This window comes from Vicugna pacos, chromosome 3, assembly GCF_048564905.1.
Source record: "Vicugna pacos chromosome 3, VicPac4, whole genome shotgun sequence".
Classification (NCBI taxonomy): domain Eukaryota; kingdom Metazoa; phylum Chordata; class Mammalia; order Artiodactyla; family Camelidae; genus Vicugna; species Vicugna pacos.
In genome coordinates this window covers 116,289,319-116,315,054 of record NC_132989.1, presented here as the reverse complement: position 1 = coordinate 116,315,054, position 25,736 = coordinate 116,289,319, and the positions used below count along the sequence as shown (strand labels likewise).

The 25,736-nt window shown below is 47.9% G+C and overlaps 1 protein-coding gene across 1 annotated transcript; it reads right to left on the bottom strand.

Moving 5' to 3' along the window:
- Nucleotides 1-650: 650 nt before the first annotated feature.
- Nucleotides 651-25,730, bottom strand: NSUN2 (NOP2/Sun RNA methyltransferase 2). The gene is made up of 19 exons (XM_072958881.1): nucleotides 25,316-25,730; nucleotides 25,052-25,209; nucleotides 23,782-23,886; nucleotides 18,948-19,053; nucleotides 16,191-16,262; nucleotides 15,353-15,437; nucleotides 14,032-14,224; nucleotides 12,123-12,197; nucleotides 10,917-11,047; nucleotides 8,480-8,553; nucleotides 7,776-7,906; nucleotides 7,363-7,459; nucleotides 6,376-6,554; nucleotides 5,944-6,036; nucleotides 5,050-5,185; nucleotides 4,237-4,317; nucleotides 3,801-3,939; nucleotides 2,776-2,815; nucleotides 651-1,589 (listed from the first exon to the last, which is right to left on the bottom strand). The coding sequence occupies exons 1-19, from the start codon at nucleotides 25,409-25,411 to the stop codon at nucleotides 1,307-1,309; spliced, it is 2,274 nt and encodes a 757-aa protein (XP_072814982.1). The 5' UTR covers nucleotides 25,412-25,730; the 3' UTR covers nucleotides 651-1,306.
- Nucleotides 25,731-25,736: the final 6 nt, after the last annotated feature.

Below are 25,736 nucleotides of genomic sequence, written 5' to 3'. Positions count from 1 at the left end.
GTCCTTATCTTTTGAAATGTAACTGGATGCAACTGACTTCAAAACAATATAAAGAGATGGGTGGTGAAATGAGCAGGGCTATTAATCAGACTGTTAACTCTAAATGCCAAGTGACAGGGACAGGCTCACCATCCCACACTCTGCTCTTCTGAAATTTGGAAACTGTCTTGGAAGCCATGTCACCAGCACCCAGAGCCCTGCCTGGCACACAGCAGGGACTTAGTAAGTGATCAACTGAAGCAGCCCCGCAGGTCCTGCCTGAGGGGCACCACCTGCAGGTTCTCCAACAACAGTGCACGAGGGAGCCGGTTCAGCACTGGAGAGGGCTCTCAGACTGCTCAGGGAACCTTGCACCCACCCACATCTGCCTCACAGTAGCCGCAACATCAACACCGCCCTCTAGAGGATGAGAGGTGAACACACAAGACAGTCATTCAAGTGCTCTCACTGCTACCTACTCACTTAATACTTGAGTAGAAACTGACACACTGTAAACGGAGGATGCTTCAGCTTACAAGAGGGGAAAGGAAAAAAAGTAGCTTTCACGTTAATGTTCCTTTCACCAGCTAATGCTTGAACCCGGATATTTCCATTAAACCAAAAATAAGTCTGCTCCTGACTTACGAAGAATAAAACAGGAGTCGTCCACGTAACATGCTCTCACTAATTTTATTTCAACTTTCCAAGGATCCCAAACCCCATGTAAAAATTAAAATAGCAGAGCACTCCAATAAAAGCCCATAAAACCCTCATAATTAGTATCACAATTCACGATACAGCTCTTACTCTGCAAAAGTTTATTTCACCCTTTATTACAAAGGCACGGAAGTCACCTGAGGCCTCAGATAGCCACCCCACTGAGGATTACTGTTGCACTAACGTGCAACTGACGTAAGTATTAAAGCTAATGGTACAGTTTTCTATCAATTCGTGAGGAGTTATACATTCTCTCTATAAATAATACTCAGAAGAAATAGTGAGCCTTTAGACCAATGTCGGCAGAACAACAGGGGCCTGAAACCTTCTGTAAGGGCAGTTCTATTTCCTGGTGGAGTAAGACTTTAAAGATGAAAGTCTATTACCAGCAACGGGCACACTGGACCCAACTTTGCCAGAGAAACCAACTCAAACGAGCAACTTCTAACAAGCTGGTAAAGCCCCTCTCCGGAAGGCCTACGCGGAAGGAGCCCCGGGATCGCTCATGGCCCCGTCACCCGCCGGCTCCCGGGCTTCCCAGACATGTGCCTTCCAGATCAGAAGCGGCCCTGGGTTTGGTCTCAGACCCCAAGGGGAGGCCCCGGCCGCCTCACCGGGGCGGGCCGGCCCCCGCTGGGTCACTGCCTGTGCCAGCGCCAGGGCTGGCGGGCTGCTCTGCTCCTGGTTCAGCAGCGGCCTCGCCATCCGGAGGCACAGGGCTGGCTGTGCTCTCGTCCATCTGAGCAGCCCCATCTTTCTTCTTTTCTGCCGACACCTCCAGCCCCATCATCCTGAGATAGTGAAGCCGCTCATTCTTGGGCACAAAAGTTCGAATTGAGGCCTTTCCCCGCCATCCACATAATACGATGGGGCACTGGAGCGTGTCTGGTTTCCTGCAAGGAGAACGGCTCTGCGTAGCATTCACAGTCCTCGAAACTGGCCCTTAAGAGCTGTAATACATACCCACTCCAAAAAACAGCCCCAACCTCCACGGGGAAGGCATTTTAGCCCTTGACCCTATGGCGGGTTTTCTCAAAGGAACCTCTTTCCTTCCTCATGTCCTGAATATTATCCACACCCTCAGGCTGGCCAGTTTCTCCTTCTAAAAGCTGACTGTGGAATAACACTCAAATTGGCAGCTTTCAAACCCTTTCAATGTCTGAATTTCCAAATACTTTCATCTTCTCAAATTTGAAGACCTCTCTATTAATTCCTAAAGCTGCCTTTTCTCTTATACTTCAACTAGCAGAAATTCGTGAATGTGGAAAATAGAATCCACATCTTAAAAAATAGTCTGCAGTTTTCTATGTGAGCCCCGCAAGTACTGTCATTTTAAAACTCACCTGCTGTCTCGCTCTCAGCCCCACCCCCACACGAGCTGCTCTCTGCATGGCAGCGGGAGGCAGCCGGAGACCGCGAGGCCGAGGCCACGCGCCCCGCAGACGGGCAGGCTGCCTGGACGGACCTGCCCTCCTGCGCACAGCCCCACTCAGACTGCTTCTCAGCTTCCTCCTCGCCCCTCAAGTTCAGCTCAAGTATCTTCCAGAGAAGCTGCCAAATCCCCCTCCAGCCCCGATGCTTGTTTCATTTCCTCCTTGGGAACTGTTTTATTTGACAAAGAGGCGGCTGTTAAACGTAAAACCCGGGTTGGGTGCAAATCCTGCCTCTGCCTCTGCCTGCCTGGGGCGCTCTGCGCACCACCTGCGCTCGCTGTCCCATTCCTGGCAAGCTGACCGTGCAGGACCTGCTCCCCAGGGAGGGGCAGCCCAGAACAGCGGTCACCTGGTGGCTGCCACCACCAGCAGGGCTCGAGGAACTCAACCTCTCTTCGCTGGTCTATCCTTACACTCGCTCTGTTTGAGGCAGAAGTTAGAATTCGCTTTCTGCGGCCCAGGGAGTAGGATTGTGCATTGTATCCTGTGTTTGGCCTGAGCGGGACGTTCCATAACGAGGTTTCTCCACGACAGTAAACAAGACTTCTCCTGGTCTGAGATCCCCACGGCCCCATCTGAGCCTGAGGCCGCCCCCCACACCCCAACGAGAACGCGGAGGCTCCGCGAGCAGGAGCAGCTCACTCACGTGGGGTCCGGCTCGTACTTCAGGACGACGCTGCCTTTGGCTGCAAGAGAAGCAGGGGTGCATCAGCCAAGCCCTCGGGGAGGTGGGGGGGGGGCTCTGCTGCACACGTTTATGAGCCCAGAGAACAATAATCCCTGCTCTTGGTCTGGGGGGTCTCGACAGAGAAAAGAGGCCTTTCTTTCTAAAACCACGACGCCATCGGCAGGCCCAGCCCCAAGAGGAGCAGTGGAGACGTGCGTAGGCTCGAGTCAGACCATCAGGGAGCTGGGTGAAGCTACTCAGCAAGTCTCTCAGACACAGGCAGGTGGGCATTAACTGCTGGTTAATTCTCAAAATTCAAGATGAAATAAATAATTGTTCCAACTCCCAGAAACAGCATGAAACAACACAGGAAAACTGTCAAAAACTACGTTGCCATCACCTAAATAAATGTGGGGTTAACGAAAGAAGAGAGCAAGTACAGGCAGCTCCTTCTCCCAGACAGGCCGGCGCGGCGGCCGCGGCCCCGCCAAGGGAGGCAGCCCACGCCGGCCCACGCGGTCCGCTCCGGGCGCCAGTTGCAGGCGCAGGACTCAAGATCACACAACTTCAGGAACTGATGTGTGCGGTTTTCACCAAATTGAGCCAAAAACACTGAACAAGTTATAAAAAAAAAACACTGAGAAGACAAGCAGAACTGGAAGCCTCAGTGGGGTTATTCTGTTCTTAGGCGGAAACGTGACCAGAGTGACTCGAGGTGGCAGCTAATGGTACAGAACAGCAAGGACGCCTGTGCGACTGGGACCCACACCCGCACCAACGGCCACGGGGTCTCACTGGGGGGAGCAGAGCAACCCCAGGGATGCCCCTGACCTTCAGGATACGGAGGTATCAGTTCTACCTCCACAAATCCCTCTGAAAATTGACAGCTGGTAAAAAGCAAGCCTCACTGTACTGAAACATAAAACTGAGACATCCGCCAAGCAGGAATGCCCCGTGTGCACGGTGTGTGCGAGGACAGGTTACAGGTCTACCGCGCTGCTTACCCATGTCCTTGGCTTGGCTGTATGTCTCACTGCTGAGTTTTCTAAAAAATGGATTCTCCTGGGTTAACAGAATTTTAACATCTTCTATCGATACAGTGATGATCCTTGAATTAATAAATGGATACAATGTATATATTCCCTGTAGGGATAGAGAGAGAGGTCACCATTATGCACGATAGCAACCACCCTTCATCCAGCAGGAAGCGAGCCCTGCCCTCCCCGCCCCACAGCAGGCGGGGCACCGGTGATACACATGGTATCTGTGAGCAAACACACCCCTCCCAACCCCAGCAGGAACCCAGCGGGCGAGCTCGGTGGCAGAGTGCCCCAGCTGGAAGAAGCCGGCCCAGCTCCAGGCAGCCCGGACCTGCTGGGCCAGCTCAGAAACACTCATGTACGCCCCCGTGGCTGCGCTGTCCCGCCAGCTCGCCATTACCTCCTGCGCCAACCGGAAAGCACAGTCAAACTCCTCCCCACTGTTATTGCGACACCAGACTTTAATCCCGGTGTTAATAACCTGGATGGGAAAATCTCAGATGAAACACACACACAAGTGAAAACCATCGATTAAAACACTCCCTTCTACTGTGAGGAGACAGAGCGACAAGCAGCTGCTGAAAAAAAGAAAAAAGGAAAAAGTAGAAAATACCCGAAGAGCCATCTGACTAAACTAGGGGGTCTCCTGGCCCTGGTTTATGTGGCTTACACTGACTAGCAGTTAGCGCAACAGACATTAAAGCCAGGAGAGCAGAGAAAGACCATGTAACACACACGCCATGGGCCAGAAGGAGCAAGGATGCTGTTGCCCTGGGACCCCCAGTGGCAGCCAAGAGAGGACAAAGAGGCACCTAATGTCTCAGTAATGTCACGGTGATACTTCTGACCTCCAAACCACACGGAGATGTGCTGGATGGAACAGAAAGGCAAGGGGGTAAACGAGCTGGAAAAACAGTAAAGCAAATGAAAATCGGGGCCTGAAAAGTGGAAAGAAATCTACAGAAAATGGAAAGGAGAATCTACAGAAAATGGAAAGGACAAATAAAACCAAGTGGCCACAGGAGCAGGAGGCAGACCCCCAGCCCCCCGACACAGCTGGAGCGAGCACAGTGGGGCAGAGGACACAGCCGGGCAGCCGGGTCCCCTCTGCCCACCACCGACGCGGAGAGCTGCACCAGGACCGGCTCCTCCCAACCGAACCCAAGCAGGCGACAGCAGCGCGCATGCCCCTGACCTCCCATCGCCGTGGTACCTTCATCCGTTCACTATTGTTCAGCAGCACATTTCTGAGCTCCTTGGACACCATGTAGAGCTGCCTTTTCTTCCCTTCTGTGGTTCGTGTTAACAAATTCATCTTTGGGAATGAAGGATCTAAAGCATAAAATTTCCTGTAAAGAAGACAGCTGTTTATGAGAGACCAGTTCAAAATGAGATCACTGTCTCTAGCATTCCACTCGCCCCAAAAAGAACTAATTTCTCAAACTCAGTGCGGCTTAAAGGGCACTGGAGCTCCGCTCGCTGGACATGGACTTCTGACTTCACCCACTCCACCCAAAACCTCCAGGAGTTCCATCAGAGCACAGCTAGGTCAGGGGTCTGCGTTAACAGGTGTGGCTTCCCCCTCAACTGCTGCTCTGATGACACAGCTGAGGACACCCACCTCCTCCAGAGACGTTTTAGGAGAGATTTTTACAAATGCAGGCAAGTACCAGTTATCCACAGGACAACGGAAGCGACCGCTCTGGGGAACAGACACTGAATTTAACAAGACATGAACCTGACATGCCATCCTGAGCACCTCTCCCCTGTTCTACCTGGAAATCCCACCCAGACCCCCTGAGTCGGAAGCGAGGTGGGGAGCCTGGCCCCCGATCCTGAAGTTCAACTGAATGGGTCACGCTGGGGCTCATGGCCCAGAGCGCCCCGTCCTCCCCACCTTTCCCTCTGGGTGGTCTTCCTTCTCTGGTTACTGGGCACCTGAAACGGAAGGGCTCAGCAAACACTCTCTGAAGTTCCACCCAGCTCTAACACGCACTTCAGAAGGAGCTAAATTAAAGACTATGGTTAAATGTGACCATGCATGCACGGGGAACTCTACAGTAAACGTATCTAAATGAAGAATTTAAAAGGTTGAATTAATCCTTACTGGATGGGTGGAAACAATGGGTCGTCTTCAGGAATAAATACAAACGGATCTTCTTTGAATCCAAATAACTTCATTTTCTTAGATGGAGGAGGACTGAGGAGGGAGTGGGGATGAGATAAATCAACCTGCAATCTGGGTAATAACGTTAAATTCCAGCAGCACGTCCCTCCTCCCGCCCGGCTCTGTGCGGCCCCGGGTTCCAGGCATGCAGGCTCTGTACGGGGTGGGTGTCAAGTCTCTGCCCTCCAGACGACAGCCAGCAGCATCCACGATGCAGGTTCACGGGCACCAAACCGCATCCTACGCGGCAAGGACGCTCTCACCCAGGCCCACCCCGGCCAAGGCAGCACAGGGGCGCTCTGGGGTCCAAGGTAATCTACAGGTGCTAGGCGGACACGAGGATGCCAGGATCGGGACACAACCGTTTCTTACCCACACACGCCATCTTTCTTATTTCCATTAGTCTCCAAATTCTCAGTTCTTTCAGTCATTTCTGTGTCGCTAGTTCCAGTTTTACCCTCCAGCTCCGAGGGGTCGGAGGTGCTCCCCACTGTGGGGTCTGAGGGGCTTGGCTGCAGGGGGGCCCTGGGGTCTGCAGACTCGCCCTGCGGCTGTGACGGAGACAAGCTCGTTTACACTCAGACTGCGACCTGCCCCACCCTGATGGCAGCTCACAAACTCCACCCGAGTGACGGCAGCATTTTATGTGTAAAAGAGACACCAGGACTTTTTTAAAGCAAGTATTTTAAATCTGTTTGCCATTATAAGCAGAATTCACAGGCACTGAGTCTAGTTTTGCTTGTTTCTCCAAAGGTTAAGCATTATTTGTCCTCACTTTCAGGCACAAACCAGAAAGCAGGACAGACCTGCAGACCGACTGCGGGCCGGGCGGCACGGCCGTGGGTGCCGACAGCAGAGCGTGCCAGGCCCCCGGCGGTTACAGCAGAGGGCAGCACGTTGGCGGCAACTGTGTCAAGACTCAGGCTCGATCAGTCTGCTTTGTGGCCTCCCTCCCTGTGATCCAGGAGCCACTGAGGCTTGTCATGCCAGGGCAGGCCAGGTCTGTGTCCCCTTCGGCCAGGCCTGGACAGCCTGTCACCCCCCCCCACGGCCACAGGGAAGGAAGCAGAGCACAGGCGCCAGCCGGCGGAGGCGGGGGCGCCGCTCTGATTCTGAGCAGCAGAGCAGTCTTTACATTTTTATTCAAGAACTGGACTTGAGATGTAGAAAGAATACACTTCCCAAACTGCTTTTTCCACTTGTTTCTCCCTCATAAGACATGGTTGGTTTTTGGAAAACTCAAAATTTAAACGAACCCCTCATCCCACACACACATTCTCGACCTGACCCCTGCCAGCTTTTGCCACAAATGCATGAAAAGACCGAATGGTGCGCTTGGTTGTTCTGGAAGACATTCACCTTTGGGGGACGTTTATTCCAAGGCATCGAACACTTTTTCACTAACACTGCCACGAAGAACCCTCCAGTGTTTTGATGATGGGGTAATATCCTAAGACTAAAAACAAAACAGAAACCAAGGATCACTATTTACCCTTTTTGCCTGATCAAAACACAATCTTTCGCTGTAAAGAGTCATGCAGCCCTCGCTCACAGCATGGCCGAGGTGCAATCTGTGAAAAGTGGATGTGGTGCTCTATTCTACGCGTCACCATTAGGTTCAAAGCACTTTCACTGTTTACAAATGTTTGATGCCAGCAGTTACCAGGCTGGAGAAATCGCCCCTGCTGGAAAGCTCACCTATTGGGCTGGCCACGGGTGCAGCCAGGCCATGCAGGAATGCCAGGGGCCCCACCGCCTGCCCCCCAACTCACCAGCGCTCCAGGTGCATCGCCTGTAACTGTTCGGGGTCCCTGGGGGGGAACATGGTAGGCCGAATCTGGGTATGCCTGCTGCGAGGGACATCATCCCACTCTGCAAACCACTGCCCATCTTTCGTCATCACCTGCAGAACGAGAGGGTGGATGCTGAATTCCAGCACTGCCCGACGAGAGGGAGCGCCAGCGCGGCGGTGGAGACGCTCTCCCGCGTGGTGAGGGGCCGTTCTCATTTCTCTCCGAAGCCCAGAGTGCTGTTTGCAAGGGCAAAAGTGAGACAGTCCTTCCAGTAGCGCAGCGCTTTCATTGTCCGCGTGGGTTTTTTCTTTTTTAAAACAAGCCTCGGATTTTTCCTGGTTTCAAACAGAAAAGTGACTGGTTTCATGTTGGAAACAAAGCTTGAATCCCAGCCAATTAAAAGGAAAAAAAGCAAAGCTATACTTATGGGATGAGAATAAACAAAGCTGACTTCTACCTGCAGAATGAAGACAGGAAAACTTTTCCACTGCCAGACAAAAATATTTATACAATCTTGCTAATCTGTCATTCAACAGAATTTTGAAGTTGATTCTAAGCCATATAGCCCAATGTACTATTCACTCAAGTCACCCAAATGTGGACGCTTTAAAACTTCCACAATTCTAACAAGCCTACTTAAGCTGACCCGCTCTTCTGAGCCAGGGTCCTCACAGAAAGGTTACCTTCCACTGTGAGAGTCCAGGCATCCACTTCAGTCCCGGAAGTTCAGAGGACACATCCGCGAGCTCCAAAGCACCTGGCATCAAAAAGAACCTCACATCACGCCCTGCGCAAGAGCCCGGCTACAGAAGACCACAAACGGCAGGATTCTGTTTACAGGAAGCGTCCAGGGAGGGCAGGCCCGTCGGACAGAAGGCAGACCCGTGGTTCCCGGGGCGAGGCGGACAGGGAGTGACTGCACATGTGCACGGGAGCTTCCCGAGGGGATGGAAATGCTCTAAGACAGGGCCGTTGAGAGGGACACACGGCGACGCAGCCAAGTCACCAGCGCTCACTCAACTGCACACTTAGAACAAGTGAGTGTCATGGCCCATGAACGACAGCACGGTAGAGTAAAGCTGGTTAAGTGAGGGGCTGCACAGCCCCCCAAGCACCCCAGAGAGGCTCCACAGCAAGGACAGCCCGTCCACGACACAAGGCGAGGGCCCCCAGAGCTCAGCCCCTCCTGGTTTCCAGACACACACCCGTGAGATGGTTTGTGTCTTCGTGCCTTTATGTTCCCTCCAGTCAAAATCCCCACAACCCAGAGGACAAGGCCCAGCAAAGGCCTCCTCTCCGATGAAGCCGTGTCCACGCAGGATGCCTCTGACAGAGGAGAGCTGAGGCATCTACAGTGCGGTCTGAACAACCACGTGCAGAGACAGCGGTGAGAGCAACACTCAAGACGGGAAAGCCACCTGCCCGGTAAGAAAATAATCACAGAGCAGGACACTCGGGGTTACGTTCACTGTGAAATGACACCATCCACAGTCTCCCTCACATGCCTTCAGGAATAAAGCGCCAGCAAAGACGTGGAGATTATGACCATGCAAAACACGTGATTCAGAAATCACGTCTCTGTAAGTACAGCAAAACCAACAACACATTAAACTCAGGTCTAAAGGATCCCACCAGTGCCAACAGTCAGAGGGCTGACGACACAGCACAGCTCCGTCAGCCGCGAGGAGAAACCCCCTGGAAGCCTAGATGGTCGTGGGTGCCGCCCCGGGAAACGCACATGTGTTTCAACTGTTACGTTTCAACTTGCTTCACACTTAAGTAGAAAACTTTGTAGCATTCTATGCTGGAAACGTAGTTAGTTTGAAATTTCCCATTATTTGCTTTAAGAAGAATTTGATAGAAAAGGTTAATTTCAGTGAAAACAAAAGGAGAAATAATAACTGAACATCAAAACATGAAAACAGCTGTTTCAGAACATTTCATACAATCTGGTCCCTCAGTACAGACAGTGTGATAAGAACTCACACCCACTAGGATGGCTACTACCAAACAAACAGAAAACCAGCGCTGAGTGTGGAGAAACTGGAACTCCTGTGCACTGTTGGTGGGAATGTAAAATGGTGCAGCTGCCGTGGAAAACAGTAAGGCGGGCCCTCAAAAAGACAACACAGATACGCCAAAGGATGCGACAATTCCACTTGTGTATACCACTGAAAGTCCCTGAGGGCAGGGACTCAAGGAGTCATCTGTGCACGTTCACAGCAGAGTTATTCACAACAGCTAAAATGCGGGAGCAACCCGACTGTCCCTCAACAGATGAACGGATAAAGAAACCACGTTCTGTACCGACAGTGGAGTACTTCCAGCCTTCTTTAGAAAGGAAGGACGTTCTGATACATGATATATGATATACGATACATGATATATGATATATGATACATGATATAGAAAGGAAGAACGCTCTGATACATGATATAGGATATATGATACATGAAATATGATACATGATATACATGATATAGAAAGGAAGGACGTCTGATACATGACATAATAGGGATAAACCTCGAGGATGTTATCCTAAATGAAATGAGCCAGTCAGTTACAAAAAGACACACACTGCATGCTTCCACTCATGCGAGACCCCTAGAGTGGTCAAACTCAGAGACAGAACACAGCGGTGCGGAGGGGATACTGGGGAATTGTTTAACAGGTCCAGAATTGCAGTCCTGCAAGATGAAGAGCTCTGGAAATTGCCTACACAACAGTATGAATGTACTTAACACCACTGAACTGTGTATTTAAAAATAGTTAAGATGGTAAATTTAAAGTTATGTGCGTTTTACCATCAAATTTAGGGAAAAAAACAGTGCAATAAGGATCTTCTACAATCCTTCAAGCTTAGAGAAGTAAAAAGGGCAAACCTTGTAATTCATGAAATACAACAAATACATTATATACATGTTTTAAATCAGGGACACCTCATTTTAGGGTTTATAGGCTAATCATATATGCAAATATGGAAGAGGTCTATAGGAAAATACATTAGAGCAATTTAAAAGGCATTTTCAACAAATGTGTCCCTAAAATGTACCCTAACTACTCCTGAATAAAGCCTCTGAGAAGCACACGCTCTTATTAAAACAGCCATCACACACCGACCTTCACTCTTTTCCAGCAAGGATGCTATGACCGCCTCATCTTCGATGGGGTTCAGGGAACACGTGGAGTACACCATCCTACCGCCCTCCACCAGCTGCTCCGCGCCCCGGGTCGCGATCCGCAGCTGCAAGCTAAGGTCGGACACGAGGTTACCGAGACCGAGCACATCCACATGGCACGTACGTCACGGGCACCTATCACAGCATGTGTTTATCACAAATTCTATGACAGACTTAAGATATAAAATACTTCAGACAAAACAAGTCCCATGTTAAAAAAAAAAAAACAAAGCAAAACTTTAGGGTTCTAAACAGAGTTAGAATAAACCTATACAAGATGTTACACCTTAATTTTAAAAAAGCATCTATTTATGTAAAAATTGTTACTACTCTGTTAACCTTTCCCAACACGTCAACAAGCAAAGCGTAAAGCTCATTAACAAGGAATTCAATATATTGGGTCAATTTCACTATTTAAACGGCCTCCATACTTATAAAATATTTGATTTTTTTTCTATGAATAGTTTGTATCCTGTAGTAATTCTATCCTAAATGCCTGTTTCTTGAAAACAGTAGTTAAGTTTTTAACAGAGAAACAAAATTTCCTCCCAGAGTTATTTATGGTGAATATTCATTAGTACACGTTACATCACCCTGTCCTGCATTTGTATAATTTTAATGGTAAATGAGAAAAAAGAACACAGCTCTACAGACAGTACATTCAAAGCAGGTACTTTAAAAATCCCCGTGCCCACAAAACACCGCAGCACACTAGAGGCATCACAGGCATTATCTTTGAGGTATAAGATTTTCTTTTCCCTTTAAACAAATTTTCTGTAAAGACAACCAAAAAATATTTCTAGGAGATCAAAATGTTGAGCAAAATAATTTAACACAAAAGAATTAAACACGAAGTGGAGAAATATTAGTACAAAATGGTCATTTCATGGAAAGCATATTTGAAATGTTACAGGAAATTTTTATAAAAGGCGTTTTCAATAAATGTGTACCTAAAATGTACAGTCTTCAGTTTACTACTCTTGAAAGGTTTTAGAAACAACTGACAAATAAGCAAACCCTCATGAAGGTGGCCACTGACTCTGTGGCTCACGGTCGGGCAGCTGGAGATCTGGGTGCTCAGGTAACCACCTTCAACCTTCGCCACCTCTCAGCCCGACAATGCTACCAGGCACGCGGCTGCACTCACCCGTGCAGCTGCAAGCTATTTAAGGTGGTCCACTTTTTCCAAACATCAATGTTTTTCCTCATAGTGCCATCTCCACTGAAAAGAAAGATAAATTTAAGAACTTAAAACTCTGCACAGGTAGACAATGAGCGCTCAACAAATATGTCATATTCCAGCTAACCCACAAAACAGGTGCTATTAGTAAAGAAAACAACCTAACTTCTCACAAATGACAATAAACTTTCTATTTCTGTTTTGGAGCCACTCTAATATATGTTAAACTTTCTAATTATACTTTGATTTCAATTCAGTAAGGAAATAAAGATTTGAGAAGGAAACCTCACTCAACACTTGAGAGAGTAACTTGCTTCTACTTGAAATACTAGCAAAACAAACCTACAGACCCAGGACAAGAACCACGAATACATACAAAGCATTTGATCCTGCTACTTAGAAACTCAGCTAACCAACAGCAGCGTTTTAATCAGAATTACATGAATGATGATAAACTTACAAGGGATTTCCACAGCAAATTCAATTAAGCCAATTTAATTTCTTTACCAAGATATTTGTATATATCACAGTTAAACATTCTTAAATTTCCGTTTTTATTTAAAGGGGTGATTATGTCCATATACATTATAACACAGAGTTGATCAATTAATTGTTCTGTCCATGTCTGATTTTATCTACTGAGATTTTTTGGAATAATTCCTGTGTCTCTGGCTTTCTCTGTAAAAGTCAATTTTCCTTGGTTTCTAGCCACATGTCCTGAAGCTGAAGGGCCTGCAGGATGAACTGCCCTGTGAGACATGATGGCTTTCAAACGGCACCCCTGCTTGTCCTGCTTGTGTGGTGGTGGCTGGAACTCTACCATAATTTGAGGAATTTCTTCACCTCACAACTCAGAGCTCAAGAGGTCATGTCATTCTCACAATATATTTCTGATCAACAGAATATAGTAGTGGGAAATTATCTGATCCAAAGGAAAATGAAAAAACTGCAATCTCAAAAGAAAAGAATGTAGCTCATGACTTACATCTGATTTTTCTGTAATGGGGAATTCTCTCAGGCACTTGACACTTGGTCACACTCAGTGCTGCCAGCTACGACTTTCAAACTGAGCTCTGCCACCAGCCGTAAATCTGCCCCTTGTTTAAATAAGATGGGATTTAATAGCGATGGGTCAGATTTAAACCCTGGTTCATGTAACCAAGTCCGGTGGCAGCTCCTGCGCTACCGTCTCGACAAAGTCGTGTGTTCAGAAAGTATCAAACACTGCGACATCCCCACCTACGTCGCTGCCTCCAGGAACTTCACAGACGTCTTTAACATTCTTCTTTTCTTTTGGAAAAATTCAGTTATTCAGCTATGCCATGAAATTCTTTCATAGTTAAGCTATAAACATCTAAAATTAGTATGAAAAATTTAACAAAAGGTATGTGTACAAATACACATGAGTTTTCCCAAGGTCTGACCTCCTGAACCGCACTGTGCCAAATAGCATGAGACTGACCATCAGAACCCACCGTGATCACGGATGAGTCACGGCCAAGCGCCGTCCATCCTCACCGCAAGTCCCACGATTACACTCCCCGGGACGAGGTCACTGGCAGCACCAACACCGAGACGCCCCTGACCAGAGCGTACGATGCTACCTCCCCTCAAGTGTTTTCTTTCTCTCTCTTCTAAGACTATCAAAACCACCTCTTTCCGATCTCTTTGTTCTGTGTTGTCAGCTGTCCAGTTTATCACTGAAGCCGAGTGTCTGTCTTCTGATTTAGGCTCACAATGTCTCTCTCTTCAAGTCAGTTGCCCCAAGATTCATACGTGCAATTACCTGAGTGTTCTGTTCACGTGTAGCTTCATTTTAGACTATACCTGATTGGCTCTCGAGTGGATTTGGGGGTTTCTGGCCTCGTAGCCGTACCTGCAAGGGACGTCACACAGGATGCGGTCGTAGAAGAGAATCTCCTTCCTCCCGTTCACATCCATCTGGAGCCTGGGGATGCAGGACGCGTCGTGGTTGACCACCATGATGCAGGGACTGCTCAGCCGCTTGGCCTGATGCACCAGCAGGTAGCAGCGCTTGTTGTCCACGTCGTTGGCGATGACGAACCCCTCTGGGAGCACAACACCGTGGTGTCAGGTGAAAGGCAGTGTGAGCGGAACAACTCCCTGAAGTACCTAACCTAGGTCGGCGGGTGAGAAGGGCAACCCACCAAACCTAAGAGCGAGCTTAAGATTTACTAGAACTACGGAAGCAGTCCAGAAGGAGCCAGGTGGCTCGGCGTGAATCTTACAGCCACTTAAAATTTCAAAACTTCAGAATTCATCTGTTCAACAATTATTCGCTTTGTACCAATTATTGTGCCAAAAATGACTTTTCTATTACTAGTAATAAGTAAAAAGGAGGGTGAAGAGAGAAAGATGTGGAAGACAACCGCATCACTGACAAGTGATCACAACGGTGCACGTGCGCTGGGCTCTGCCCTAGACTCCGTGCATCAGACCCACGGGGCGGGGCCGAGGCTCCGCGTCAGCCTGCTGGGGGTCGGGGGCGGGTCAGCACCCAGTCTAAGGGCACTGCTGGCAGGTTTGCTGAGCACCGCCTCCGTCACCACCAGCAAAAAGGCAGATGACAAACATGCCTAATAATGTTTTGATCAATAGGACTCTTCAAACAATATGAAACATAAAATATTAATAATAGGACGAAGCTCTCTTCTACCAATTCTGGAGAAAGCACTTAAAAGTAGGGAAGAATACAGAAAACTTCTTAGGAAAGATTTACCACAGTAAAGAGGACTTTTGAAAAAACACAGCCAATAAGCATTAAAGCAGAACTAGAGCAGCTGGCCAAAAAGAAAGGCAGCAGGAGGGGACAAGGGTAGGCTGAAGCATTAGAAGACTAACGCCGCCACGAACAGCTACGCTCCTCACAAGGATCCCTAGAGGAGCGTCAGCGGCACTGTGTCAGCTGCCGTTCCCTGAGCACTTCGCAACCTCACATGCTGTCCTGCAAGCTCAGGCCTGAGGCCCCACGTCGCTACGACGAAGGTCCCCTCCCCACAGTGACGCGCGGCCCGAGTACAGTGACGGGGCGCACAGCATCCAGCTCTACCTTCAGAGACAGAAAACCCACCTGCTTGACACAGGAGGCGTCAGGCCATGTTATGCCCATTTCCTTGTCTACAACCCACCAAAAAGCCCCAGCAGGCCCACCCGCAAACCACCAGCGCCGCGCGTACCCGGGAAAGGGACGCGCATGTCAGCGTGCAGCATTTCGATTAACTGCGCGGTCTTTGATCCAGGCGCTGCGCACATGTCTAAGATCTGTTGAAAAGCGAGAAAATGGTTGATGTTTTTCTTTTAAATTTATAACTTAACACTATTTTTTCATTTCTATTTGAAGACTTACATACATTTCTTCATACAATGAATTTAGAGCACGTTATACTTACCTTACAGGGCTCTCATGATATATAATGCCCCCAAACCACAGAAGGACAGACAGGGGACTCCACAGGGGACAGGAAGACAACGGCCCTTAATGGCCAATTAAGCGAACGAGGAAACCCAGGATGAGCACAGGCAGCAAACGCGAGCAGCACGGTCACATAACACCAAGGCGCAGAGCCAGCTGGGCTCACGTCTCAGCTCAGCCTCGGACGACGAGCTCGGCACCCGAGGCCAGTTCTCTCCACTTTCCTCTGCCACCTTCTCCCCATCCGGAAAAATGGGGAGGGTGGCAGCATCTCCTCTCACAGGGATGTGTGCGTAATAAAGCAAACTCATTTGTGGAAAGAACCCAGAGCACTGCTCTCTGTACATGTGATTTTCAACCTGACTTAGTCAATCAGGAACACGGAGGACAATCTGGGTAGTAGGTAAACAAACGAATAAACCTGAACAGCTATCTGAGTTGCAAAAATTGCAAAAGGAATCTGAAATAAAATATATATCACTCTCCACTATACCCAAAGCAAAAAGGGGCAAAAAAGACGATATTAAGGAAAAAAGGTCTCAACAAAACACAGACTCCGGCAGCAGCTTACCCACTGCGATTTTCTACTTAATCCACGGTACCTTATGGTGAGGGTGAGCGTTCAGCAGCAGCGGTGGAATCATGCTAACGGCTTCCTGACGGCTGATATTTCCCTTAGAAAAGAAAATGTTTTAAAAACCAGCTATGACATTCAAAAAGGCGAAAATTTCAATACTGGGCATTATTTCCAATGCAACAGGAAAAAACCACAGAGTCACACACAGAACAGAACGGTCAGTACTGTCACACAAACAGTAAATATGACAGATCTGTACCCTTGTGGATAAATGGCTGCTGCCTAAAGGCTAAGTAAGGATGATGATGGATACCGAAACTTAGCATCAGAATGTTAGAAGTTCGAGTGTGACAAGCAAGTTCTGTAAGAGAAAGTACAGCAGCTGGATGAGCGTCTCAAGGGCAGGCGATGCTACTGAAACGCCTTCAGCCGCAGGGAGCAGCCCCAGGGGCCCAGCACAGGTCACGGTCAGGGCGCTTTCCCTCCTGGCTGAAGCCCTAACTTCTGTTTGTAGTCTCCTGTTCCCGGGAACAGCTCATGCCTGCCTCCTGTTCCCGGGAAGTGCCTCTCAGAAGGATGAAGACATCAACCACTGCTCCTCTCCTTCCTCGCGGAGGCCAAGCAGCACTGAACCGACCACCCTCCCCACCTTCACTGCAGGGTCAGCAGGTCTGTTAAAACGTACAACTGCTCAGATTCAGACAAATTTCCTTGGTGAAATCCAGCACTTGTCTCAACCACAACTCTATTTAAACAGCCTTAGGACCGAACATTAATAAAAAAAAAAAAGCTGTGAAAACCACCTGAACCACCAGGCTTCAGCTCTATTACAACCCGGGTCTCCTGCACTTGAACAGCCATCCAAGCCGCGTCGCTCACCTGATACTTCGCAATTGGCTATCGGAACCTAAACACAGGCTTCCTTCCAGTCACACCCGTTAATTTTCACCTCATGGGTTTCTGGCCAGCAAAGCGCCTTTGTGAGGATTAAACTGTGATGGACTCGCCAGGCACTGATTCCAAGCTCTGGGTTATACTTGTGATTCTGATAAGCCTGCCTTCTGTTTTCACCCAAGTTTTCAATTAACGCATTAACGGGGGATGGGGCTGTTGGGCCCTTGGCTAGACACCCTGGCAGTCAGTCACTGCATTCATAAACGCGCTCTGCATCCAGGTCTTGATAACCCAGAAAGTATCTCTTTCTGCTGACTCCAGTCAAAAATCTGGACAGGTTCCCTGTAACATACGCCCCAATGCTAAGCTCCCGTGTCCTCTACCTTTCAGAGCTGCCCCAACCCGGCTCTGCACAAGCTGCTCAACTGTGCATGCCCCTGCCCCCTGCAAGCCGTCTGCTCTTTTGAAGACCAAACCTAAACTGTTCTCCGACAGCTCACATATCCCTACCCGACCCTCCAACTAGTTGGAGAGCTGAGCCAGAGAACCCCTCCTGTGTGGGCCCAAGTACAGAGCCGCTGCGTGGAGGTGCTGAGGTCCGTTTATTCCTTACCTTGGGGAGGGGAGGGGAGGCGGAAAACCAGGCAGAGGAGCCTGGAAAGCCACGCCAAGCGGAAACGGCTGGACTGAGCAGACGTTAGACCTGAGTGAGGGGAGGGTCTCTAAGCTGGTTACGGCGTCAAGGGAAGGAAGGTGGGGAGCACACCAGTGCTGTTGGGTGAAGACGGCAGCTCAGAGTGGGAAAGAAATAGACTGCCTGGTGACACACAGAGGTTTCCTTGGCTAGGAAAAGGAGATCAGAAAACAGGAAGGGGGAGCTTCTGATGTTAAATATGAGACTATTAAGAATCCCCAAAAAAAGAAACTGCAAAGCTCACAACATCCAAACCTGACAGGCATTCATTCGATCATGTACTGCGTGAGGGGACAGCTATTCTGTTGGGGAAGATTTCATGCCAAAGGTGAGAAGTTCAGTGTCTGAACTGCAATCAAGGACTTTGTATGGCAAAGGAGTTGGGGTGAAGACAGATAATGGCTTTGTGAGAACCAAAGTTGTCACAATTGGGTGTTGTTTGTTTGGCAAAGGTGGAATTAGACAAGAGCAGGAAAAAACAGAAATGTTAAAAATGAGTTTAAGTCTCACTTTAATAAAACAACACAGCCCTAAAAATGTATTACTTTTTCTGCAGGAATGGCAGCCAGCCGGCAGGCGCACCTAAGAAGGGCGTGAGGGGGAAAGAGCAGCGGCTCCTGAATGAGACCCCACCCCGCAGAGCACTGCGCCCACCTCAGGGCGGCAGTCACCCAAACCCAGACTGGCTAGAAACAAAAAGCCACACAGACAACTGTGATGGCGCCCTCCCGACATCTCATGATTAGATGAGCCAAACAAAACACAGCTATGCAAATGATCAGAAGTGAGGGGCGCACACACACTCACAGGTGTTTCTCTGCATGCTTTATCTACCTAATCGCTCCCAGTGGCAAGTGTGATCCAAATGAAACCATGACACTAGTGTGCATTTAAAGCTTCAAGGAAACCAGGGTGGGCAGGGATAAACTGGGAGGTCGGGGTTTGAAGAGACACACTAACATATACATAAAATAGATAAACAACAGGGTCATACTATATAGCGCAAGAAACTATAACTAATACTTTGTAATGGCCTGTGATGAAAATGAATATGGAAAGGGATATATATATGTAAAATGAATCACTATGCTGTACACCAGAAATTAACACATTATAAATCAACTATACTTCAATAAAAAAATAAAATAAAATTAAGCTTCAAGGAAACCAACAAATCTAATGAAATCTACTCACAGACTCAGTTTCGCTAACCAGAAACTGGTGGAACTTTTCTAATTGCGGAGACTTTCTCAAGATTTTTCGACTTAAATTTGTGTGCCAGGCAAGTTCTTCAGGATACCTGAACAAAAACAAAGTAACACATTTATGGATTCTACATATAAAGTGGTCTCTTCACAACTTTTTGCTTATACAAGTCATAAACCAAGTGAGACACTCAAGTGTGTCCTGCCCGCTGCCCCCTCAGCCCTCTCGAGCAGCCAGCAGCACTGCGTGATGTCACTGGGGCACAGGAGCAGGGTTCCGACTGTATCACGTATCTGCTGTGGGCTGGGGAGGGGGAGCCTGGGGGGTTATAAGAGACATAAACACATGATATGACTGAGAAATTATAGTAATAAACGTTCAAGATCAGATGAAAAAGTGGAGACACCTCTGCTCTCCACTGTGGTAAGTTACCAGCATAGAGGTCAACAGGAAACATCAGATGACGAATTAAGGTGCAGATCACACAGAATCAAAGCAGTGCCATAGAGCAGGTATCAGAATGTCTGACAAACACCTGCCTGCAATCTTTGTTACTACATTTTTCACTATTTCCAAAGCAAACCAGTCCAGCCACGCACTGAAACATTTTACACACCAAAAAACCCTGGAAATCATCAATGTACTAATTTGAGCTCCAAGGTTGCTGTTTATACACAAAGCATCTCCTGTCATTTCTGTGACTTTATCTGAACTTTATAAATGATGACGTCACTGATTAGGAAATGTGTGCTTGCACCTGTCCTCTGGGCTCCACCTGCACATGCAGCACACTGACAGGACACATGGGCCCACACCGAGCATCCCATGGCACTCGGTGACAAATCTCACTGCCCCTATTGTTAAACCTGAGGTTTCATGGCGAGCTCAATTTAACAATGCAAGGTCACCATGTTTCCACGTGCTAAGGGGACATCCATAAAAATGAAACCGGAACGTTTGAAAAATACACATCTGACTGCTCTGAAAGTTTGAGTGACTGACAAAAACAAACTCAGGTTTAAGATGTGAAGACATGCTCGACTGTCATGATGTTACGAGATACATCTGAAGAGTGCTTTCTACCAAATACTGATGGTTAAACTGGCTGAATCTGCTAACGGCCACCCTCCAACTGTCCCCGAGCTTTTAACTGGTTCCCTCCTCAATATTTAACCTGTTTCAAAATTACAAAATCAAAATGCAATCACACTTATCAGGCAATTAAAGAGTGTCACTTTAAATGCTCACTTTGGCCTCACTAAAGGTGAATGGCTCCAGCTGTAGGGCTGCGAGGAGCCTGGCGTCCAGATGCAAACTTTGCTGACAAACACCTGCTTTTATCTGATACCTGGCAACCTTGGACTGTCTGTGACCAAAGACAGCACACATGGGGTCACTGCCTTCCCAAACCAGCACAACACCTTAATTTGAGTGTCACCTATGATTACTTACTGCACCTCCCTCGGTTTTCATTTTCAAATACAGACGGCAGTCTAAGATATAACTTGAGCCAACAGTTCCATAGATGCCTCACAGGTTGAATTTCTAGTAGCTAGAATGTAAACTTCCCATTGTAAGATTAAAATTCTATTCTAAGTTGTTATGATTGTGAAAGCTGTGAATCTTTTGAAAAAATAGCTGAGAACTTTCAACAGTTAAATACAAAAACAGACTGACAGGTAAAATAAAAAAGTGTATTTCTTATGCAGCTTTACGAGTAACTTTTGAGCTAACAAATGTTTAATAAAATCTCTGCAGGTTTAAACATCAAATAATCTTTAAAAAAACTATTTATAGTTACGTAATTCAAATTTAGCTCTTGAGCTTTAAAATCCTGTTTGGAAACTTGTCATGTCTTTCAAGGATAAATTAAAAGCACCACTGTCACCTTTACACCTCAAAAATTATGGGGAAAAAAGTCTTTCTAAGTATATACAGCATCTATGACAAACCATCTTCAATCTGAAAATTAAAAAGAACATAAACAGAATGGCAGTAAGGTTATGTTCTCAACAACTGATTGTCAAAACAAGGCCTTTAAAACATGCTTTAGGGTAGTTTTCTTACAGATCCTAGTCTAAGGAAAGTAAGAAAAAAAATGAAATCTTCCCAAGCTATGAGTCCTATACGTAACACTCCTTCTAGAAAACGTGGTTCCCAAAAAATATTTCTCCTGTATTATATTCTGCTAGGTATCAGAAGTTTAAAAGAGTATTATGTGACCTAGTTCTGTATTTAGAGCAATACAGAAAACCACTAGAGGTCTTCAGTCTCTGCTTTACTTGCTCACTGCTTTATGAGTAGCCTACACTTGACTAGTGAATCTGACTGAATAAATGTTTACAGAATAAAACCATCACGTGATTGTCACAGATAATGGGAACAGGTGAGTATTAGGGACCCAAATCATACAATCTGTTGCTCCCACACTTCAGTTGTGTGTTCAGAAAATTAAAGCAACAGTAACGTGCAGAGATTCACCAGCAGTCTTCAACCACGGACACCCGCAGGGCCTTTCCAAGAGGTCCGGGAGTTGACCTGTTCTGTACCCACACCCAAAGTTCACTCAAGAGGGAAAAACAGCTGTAAAATGAGATGAATAAACAAAAGCTGAACTGTAATTTGCAGAATAAAAACAGTGAGACCAATTTCCAAATTTGTTGGAAACCCACAAAAGAAAACTTCACAGGGACGCTCCCAGAGAGGCACCTCCTTCCCACAGGAGGCATGTTTCCAGCCCCTCCCCCTGCTCAGATGCAGAGGACGGTCAGAGACTCCCCTCACTGGAAAAGCCATCCTTCCGGACCCAAGGTCTAAGGAATAAATGTTCTCAGGTGACAGTGTGAGGCAGCAAACAGAGGCAAGAGTATTCGAAATGGAAATGTGCACCAAGACAGCCTCAAACCTACTTCTGAAAATATCAGACAATCTCTACTTCAAGTGCCAGCACCACCAATCAAATCTCCAAAACATGGCCTGGGAAAGGTGCTCAGCCTATAAGCCGGTCACTCTGGGGGGAAGCAGCTCACCGTGTGAGGGCTACCTCACCCGGCAAGGCTGCAAGCACAGCAGCTGGAAAGGCCTCTTCCTTCCCCACTGGTCTCAGTACAGCGGACACGCAGTGCGTGGCCACCAGGAGCCCCCTAGCACCTCAGTCATTTTCCTGTGCTCTAATGATCAAGCTTTTAAAACCTAGCTAAAATGTTTGACCAAAAAAAAACCATCATGAAATTTTTTGGCTTAATACTGCAGACTTATTCCTTCTCCAGAAATGCATTCTACAATGCGGACATTTGGTCTTGATCTGATTTTAGCATCTGGCCTTTGAGCATTCATTCAAAACGTGTATGCTATACACATCTGTGATATGGACACTGCAATTCAAATAGCCAACAAAAGAATGAAAAGCAAGCAAAGCTATAACCCATGATTAATGAGAACCTGACCTTGGTCTATGATCACTAATGGGTATCCAAAGAGGACACACAGCATCCAACACTTGAATAGTCAAAACCTCCAAAGCTGCCAGGAAATGCTGGTTAAATCCACCTTTTACAGCAATCACTTAAAATACTTTGTTGTTGTTTTGTGAGGACTCTCAATACCTCGAAGTTGATATACCGAGATGTGGAACTAAAACAATTTACTTTAATGACTTCTCTATTTATAAATTAACCCAGGGCTTGACACATCTTTGGTTTGTGCTTGACTATGCCAAGCCTTTTACAAGACAGAAGAGGCTGTCTTCACACAACTGAGACCTGAACTGGACCATGAAAAACAAGCAACCCACAGGACACTTACTGGACAGTAAAAAATAAAAAGGGGGGTTAGCCGGAAGGACAGGAGTATGCCCGGGCCCTGGGGACAGTAGACTGAATTGGCTGAAGCAGCCCTGGTGACCCTTTGTCAGGTTAAGGGCTGCGAACTGATTTTTAATCAAGCGATTCCTACTCATCTCAAATGACTTTAGGCTACGTTAAATAGTTCGAAATGGAGTGGCCGAAGTTAGTGCACCGCCGTGATGACTGTTTGGAACAGAAGGGGCGACTGATAGAAAAGAGACCCCCGGGTGTCACCAGTTATACTCACTGATGGACTCTAAGACACTGAGGCGAGGCTTGAAGGCTCAGTCACAAGACCTGATCCTGGGAGGCCAAGGAGCTGCTCCAGATAGACAGACAGATGCTGCTGGAGGCACTGTTGGAGCAGAAGGCTTCCCACTCACACCTGCCTCCCTCTCACACCTGCCTCCAGACCCAGTACAGGACAGGGGATCAGCACTTATGCCAAGACGTCTCCTTCCCAGATGCCTCTTCAGAATGGCTCGTCACTTCCTTTCCTTTTCTTATTTCTGGGACTAACCTCTGCTGTATCGGGTGGGGGCGTGCAATAAACCAAGTGATCTGTAAACTGAATGCTGGCTGCACTCCGTTTCCCATCCTGGGACCCTTACCTGACCTTACTGCCAGGCCCTGCAACAAAACATTAAATCTCCAACAGTTCCGACGTGAAGACAAGGGGTTTCAATGGAAATGGTGGAAATGGTAACATCAAGGAAGGAAAGAGGCTGGGTTGACTTGGAAAAATTAACTGAACCCAAGACTTTACACAGACTGTTGCAAATCACATATGAAAACTTGTACCCCAGAGTGAAGTAACAGCAATAAAAATCACTGGGAAAAAAGAACAAGAGAATGTCTGAAAAGTATATTTAGGTCCTTTCATGTCAATGTTAAACACATTACCAAGAAATATATTCAAGTGCCAAAATTAAAATCCCACAGAAATATCCAGAAGGATGAAGCCTTGTTATACTCACCAACTCAGGGGCTGTGGAACTTCAACTTTCTGACCATCCACTTCCAGGTCCTCCAATTCCTTGAAATACTTGTTCTTTAAGCAATGGAGAATCTCTTTTGCATGGCTATTTAAAAAGAAGCAAGATTTAAATCAACCTGAAAAGCTAATTTAATATTTTTTTTGTAAATTTAAATTTTTAAGCATTTTAAAACTAAAACCATCTCTGTGTGCAGAGAAAACATTCTTCAATCACTGCTCTTTTACTCTATTTGCTCACAGCTTAAACAACCTTCCTTTTTCGATCACTAAAAGGTGATAAGCTAAATACTGTCCTACCACATTTCTTCCCTCTTGACCATTCCAAGCGTCATTTTTACTTGCAGGTCATTTTTAGAAGATATAACTGAAAGCATACACTGTAACTTACACACTGAAGACCCAGAAGGCAGAAACAAAGTGACTAACCAAGACCTTCAAGCTTGCTCTGCAGAAGCCCAGGGGAACCACAGCTGTGGAAACAGTATGTTAATGGCCCCTTTGCATTTAAGGGACTAAAATAACCCAAAGTAAAACTTCATAGATGTCACAGGCTGAAAATACACTGCATGTACCAGACAGAACTCTCCTTCCCGAATTTGCACATGTAACCCATGAAGAAACCTGAAGGACAGCCACGCCTGAACAAAGAACTCCTGAAACTTACCTTTACTTCCCACCCATCATTTCAGAGCCCACTCCACCTCTTACTACCTACTTCCCTGATAAGTACCCCACTCAACAGCTGATGAGAAGACAGATCTGGGCATTGCCTCCTGCCTCCTTGCTTGGTTGCCCTGCAAAAGAAAAGCCTCTTCTGTTTCTGCAAAACAGTGTTGCCTTACTATTTGGCCTTTCTCTTGGGAAGCAGACAACAAGCCCTCTTGCCCAGTTACATGAGTACAAAGACGTTTTTAAGGCGAGAACACCAGAAGTTTTTAAGCAGGCTTGTAATGTGACAAATTTTCACGTGCTCCAAAGGCTGAGTACCTTCAACTCACAAATCCCCAGGTGTCGACCCTTTCAGATTACATTTTAGTTTCTTATTCTGGCCTCCAAACTTGCAGTACTTCCCTGACCTATTCCGTTGGACCCTGTGCTCCCTCTCAGTGCTTCCAGACTCTAGAATCCACACCGCTGACATACAGAGGTTCTCCAGCACTGTAACACTTCTTGGGGAAAACATTCTCGTTTTTAACCGTGGGCATCCTAATCCCAACTTTCCAGGAAACACTCAAGGAACGGCCCCCTACCTTTTGTAACCAGTAATTCTTAAGGTGGCCGGGAGAGGCTCCCTGAGCGCTTCCATGAACTGGTCCCACTCGCCTTCGGGCACGATCTTGAGCTCCTGGTAGTAGTGCTCGAACAGCTTGTTCTCCTTGATGATCTCGGGGTAGCCGCCTTCCCAGCCCTGAGGAAGGAGAGGGACGTCTACTCAGACCCGGAAGCCGCGCCGTAGGCCTCGGGGTCGGGGAGGCCCACGCGGGGCCCTGGCCCGCCCTCACCCTGGCCCCTACCGCGTCATTGCGCTTCCCGCCGCCCTCGGCGCTGTCCTCCGCACCGCCGGGCCGCTGCTGCTGCTGGAGCCGCCGGCCCCGAGACCGCCGCCCCATGGCCCACGCGGCCGCGCACGCCGCCCGCACACACCGACGCGCCACCGTCGGCCGCGCGAGCACTTCCGGGCTGCAGCTTGAGGCCCCCGCGGGTCTGCGCCTGCGCCTCACTCGGATCCGCAGTAACCTTCAAGAAACAAGCCGAAAGCCCCGCGACCCGTGCTCCCGGAGAGAAACGAGCGAGCGGAACCGCTGACAGCCGTGAGTGGGAAACTGGCTCCAGAGAGCAGGCCGAAAGGCGCCTGCACGCCGAGCGCCCGTGTTTCCCGCGCGGGCTCAGGCAGCGGTGCGGACAGCTCGAAGTGGCGCGTGCAGCCCGAAGTGG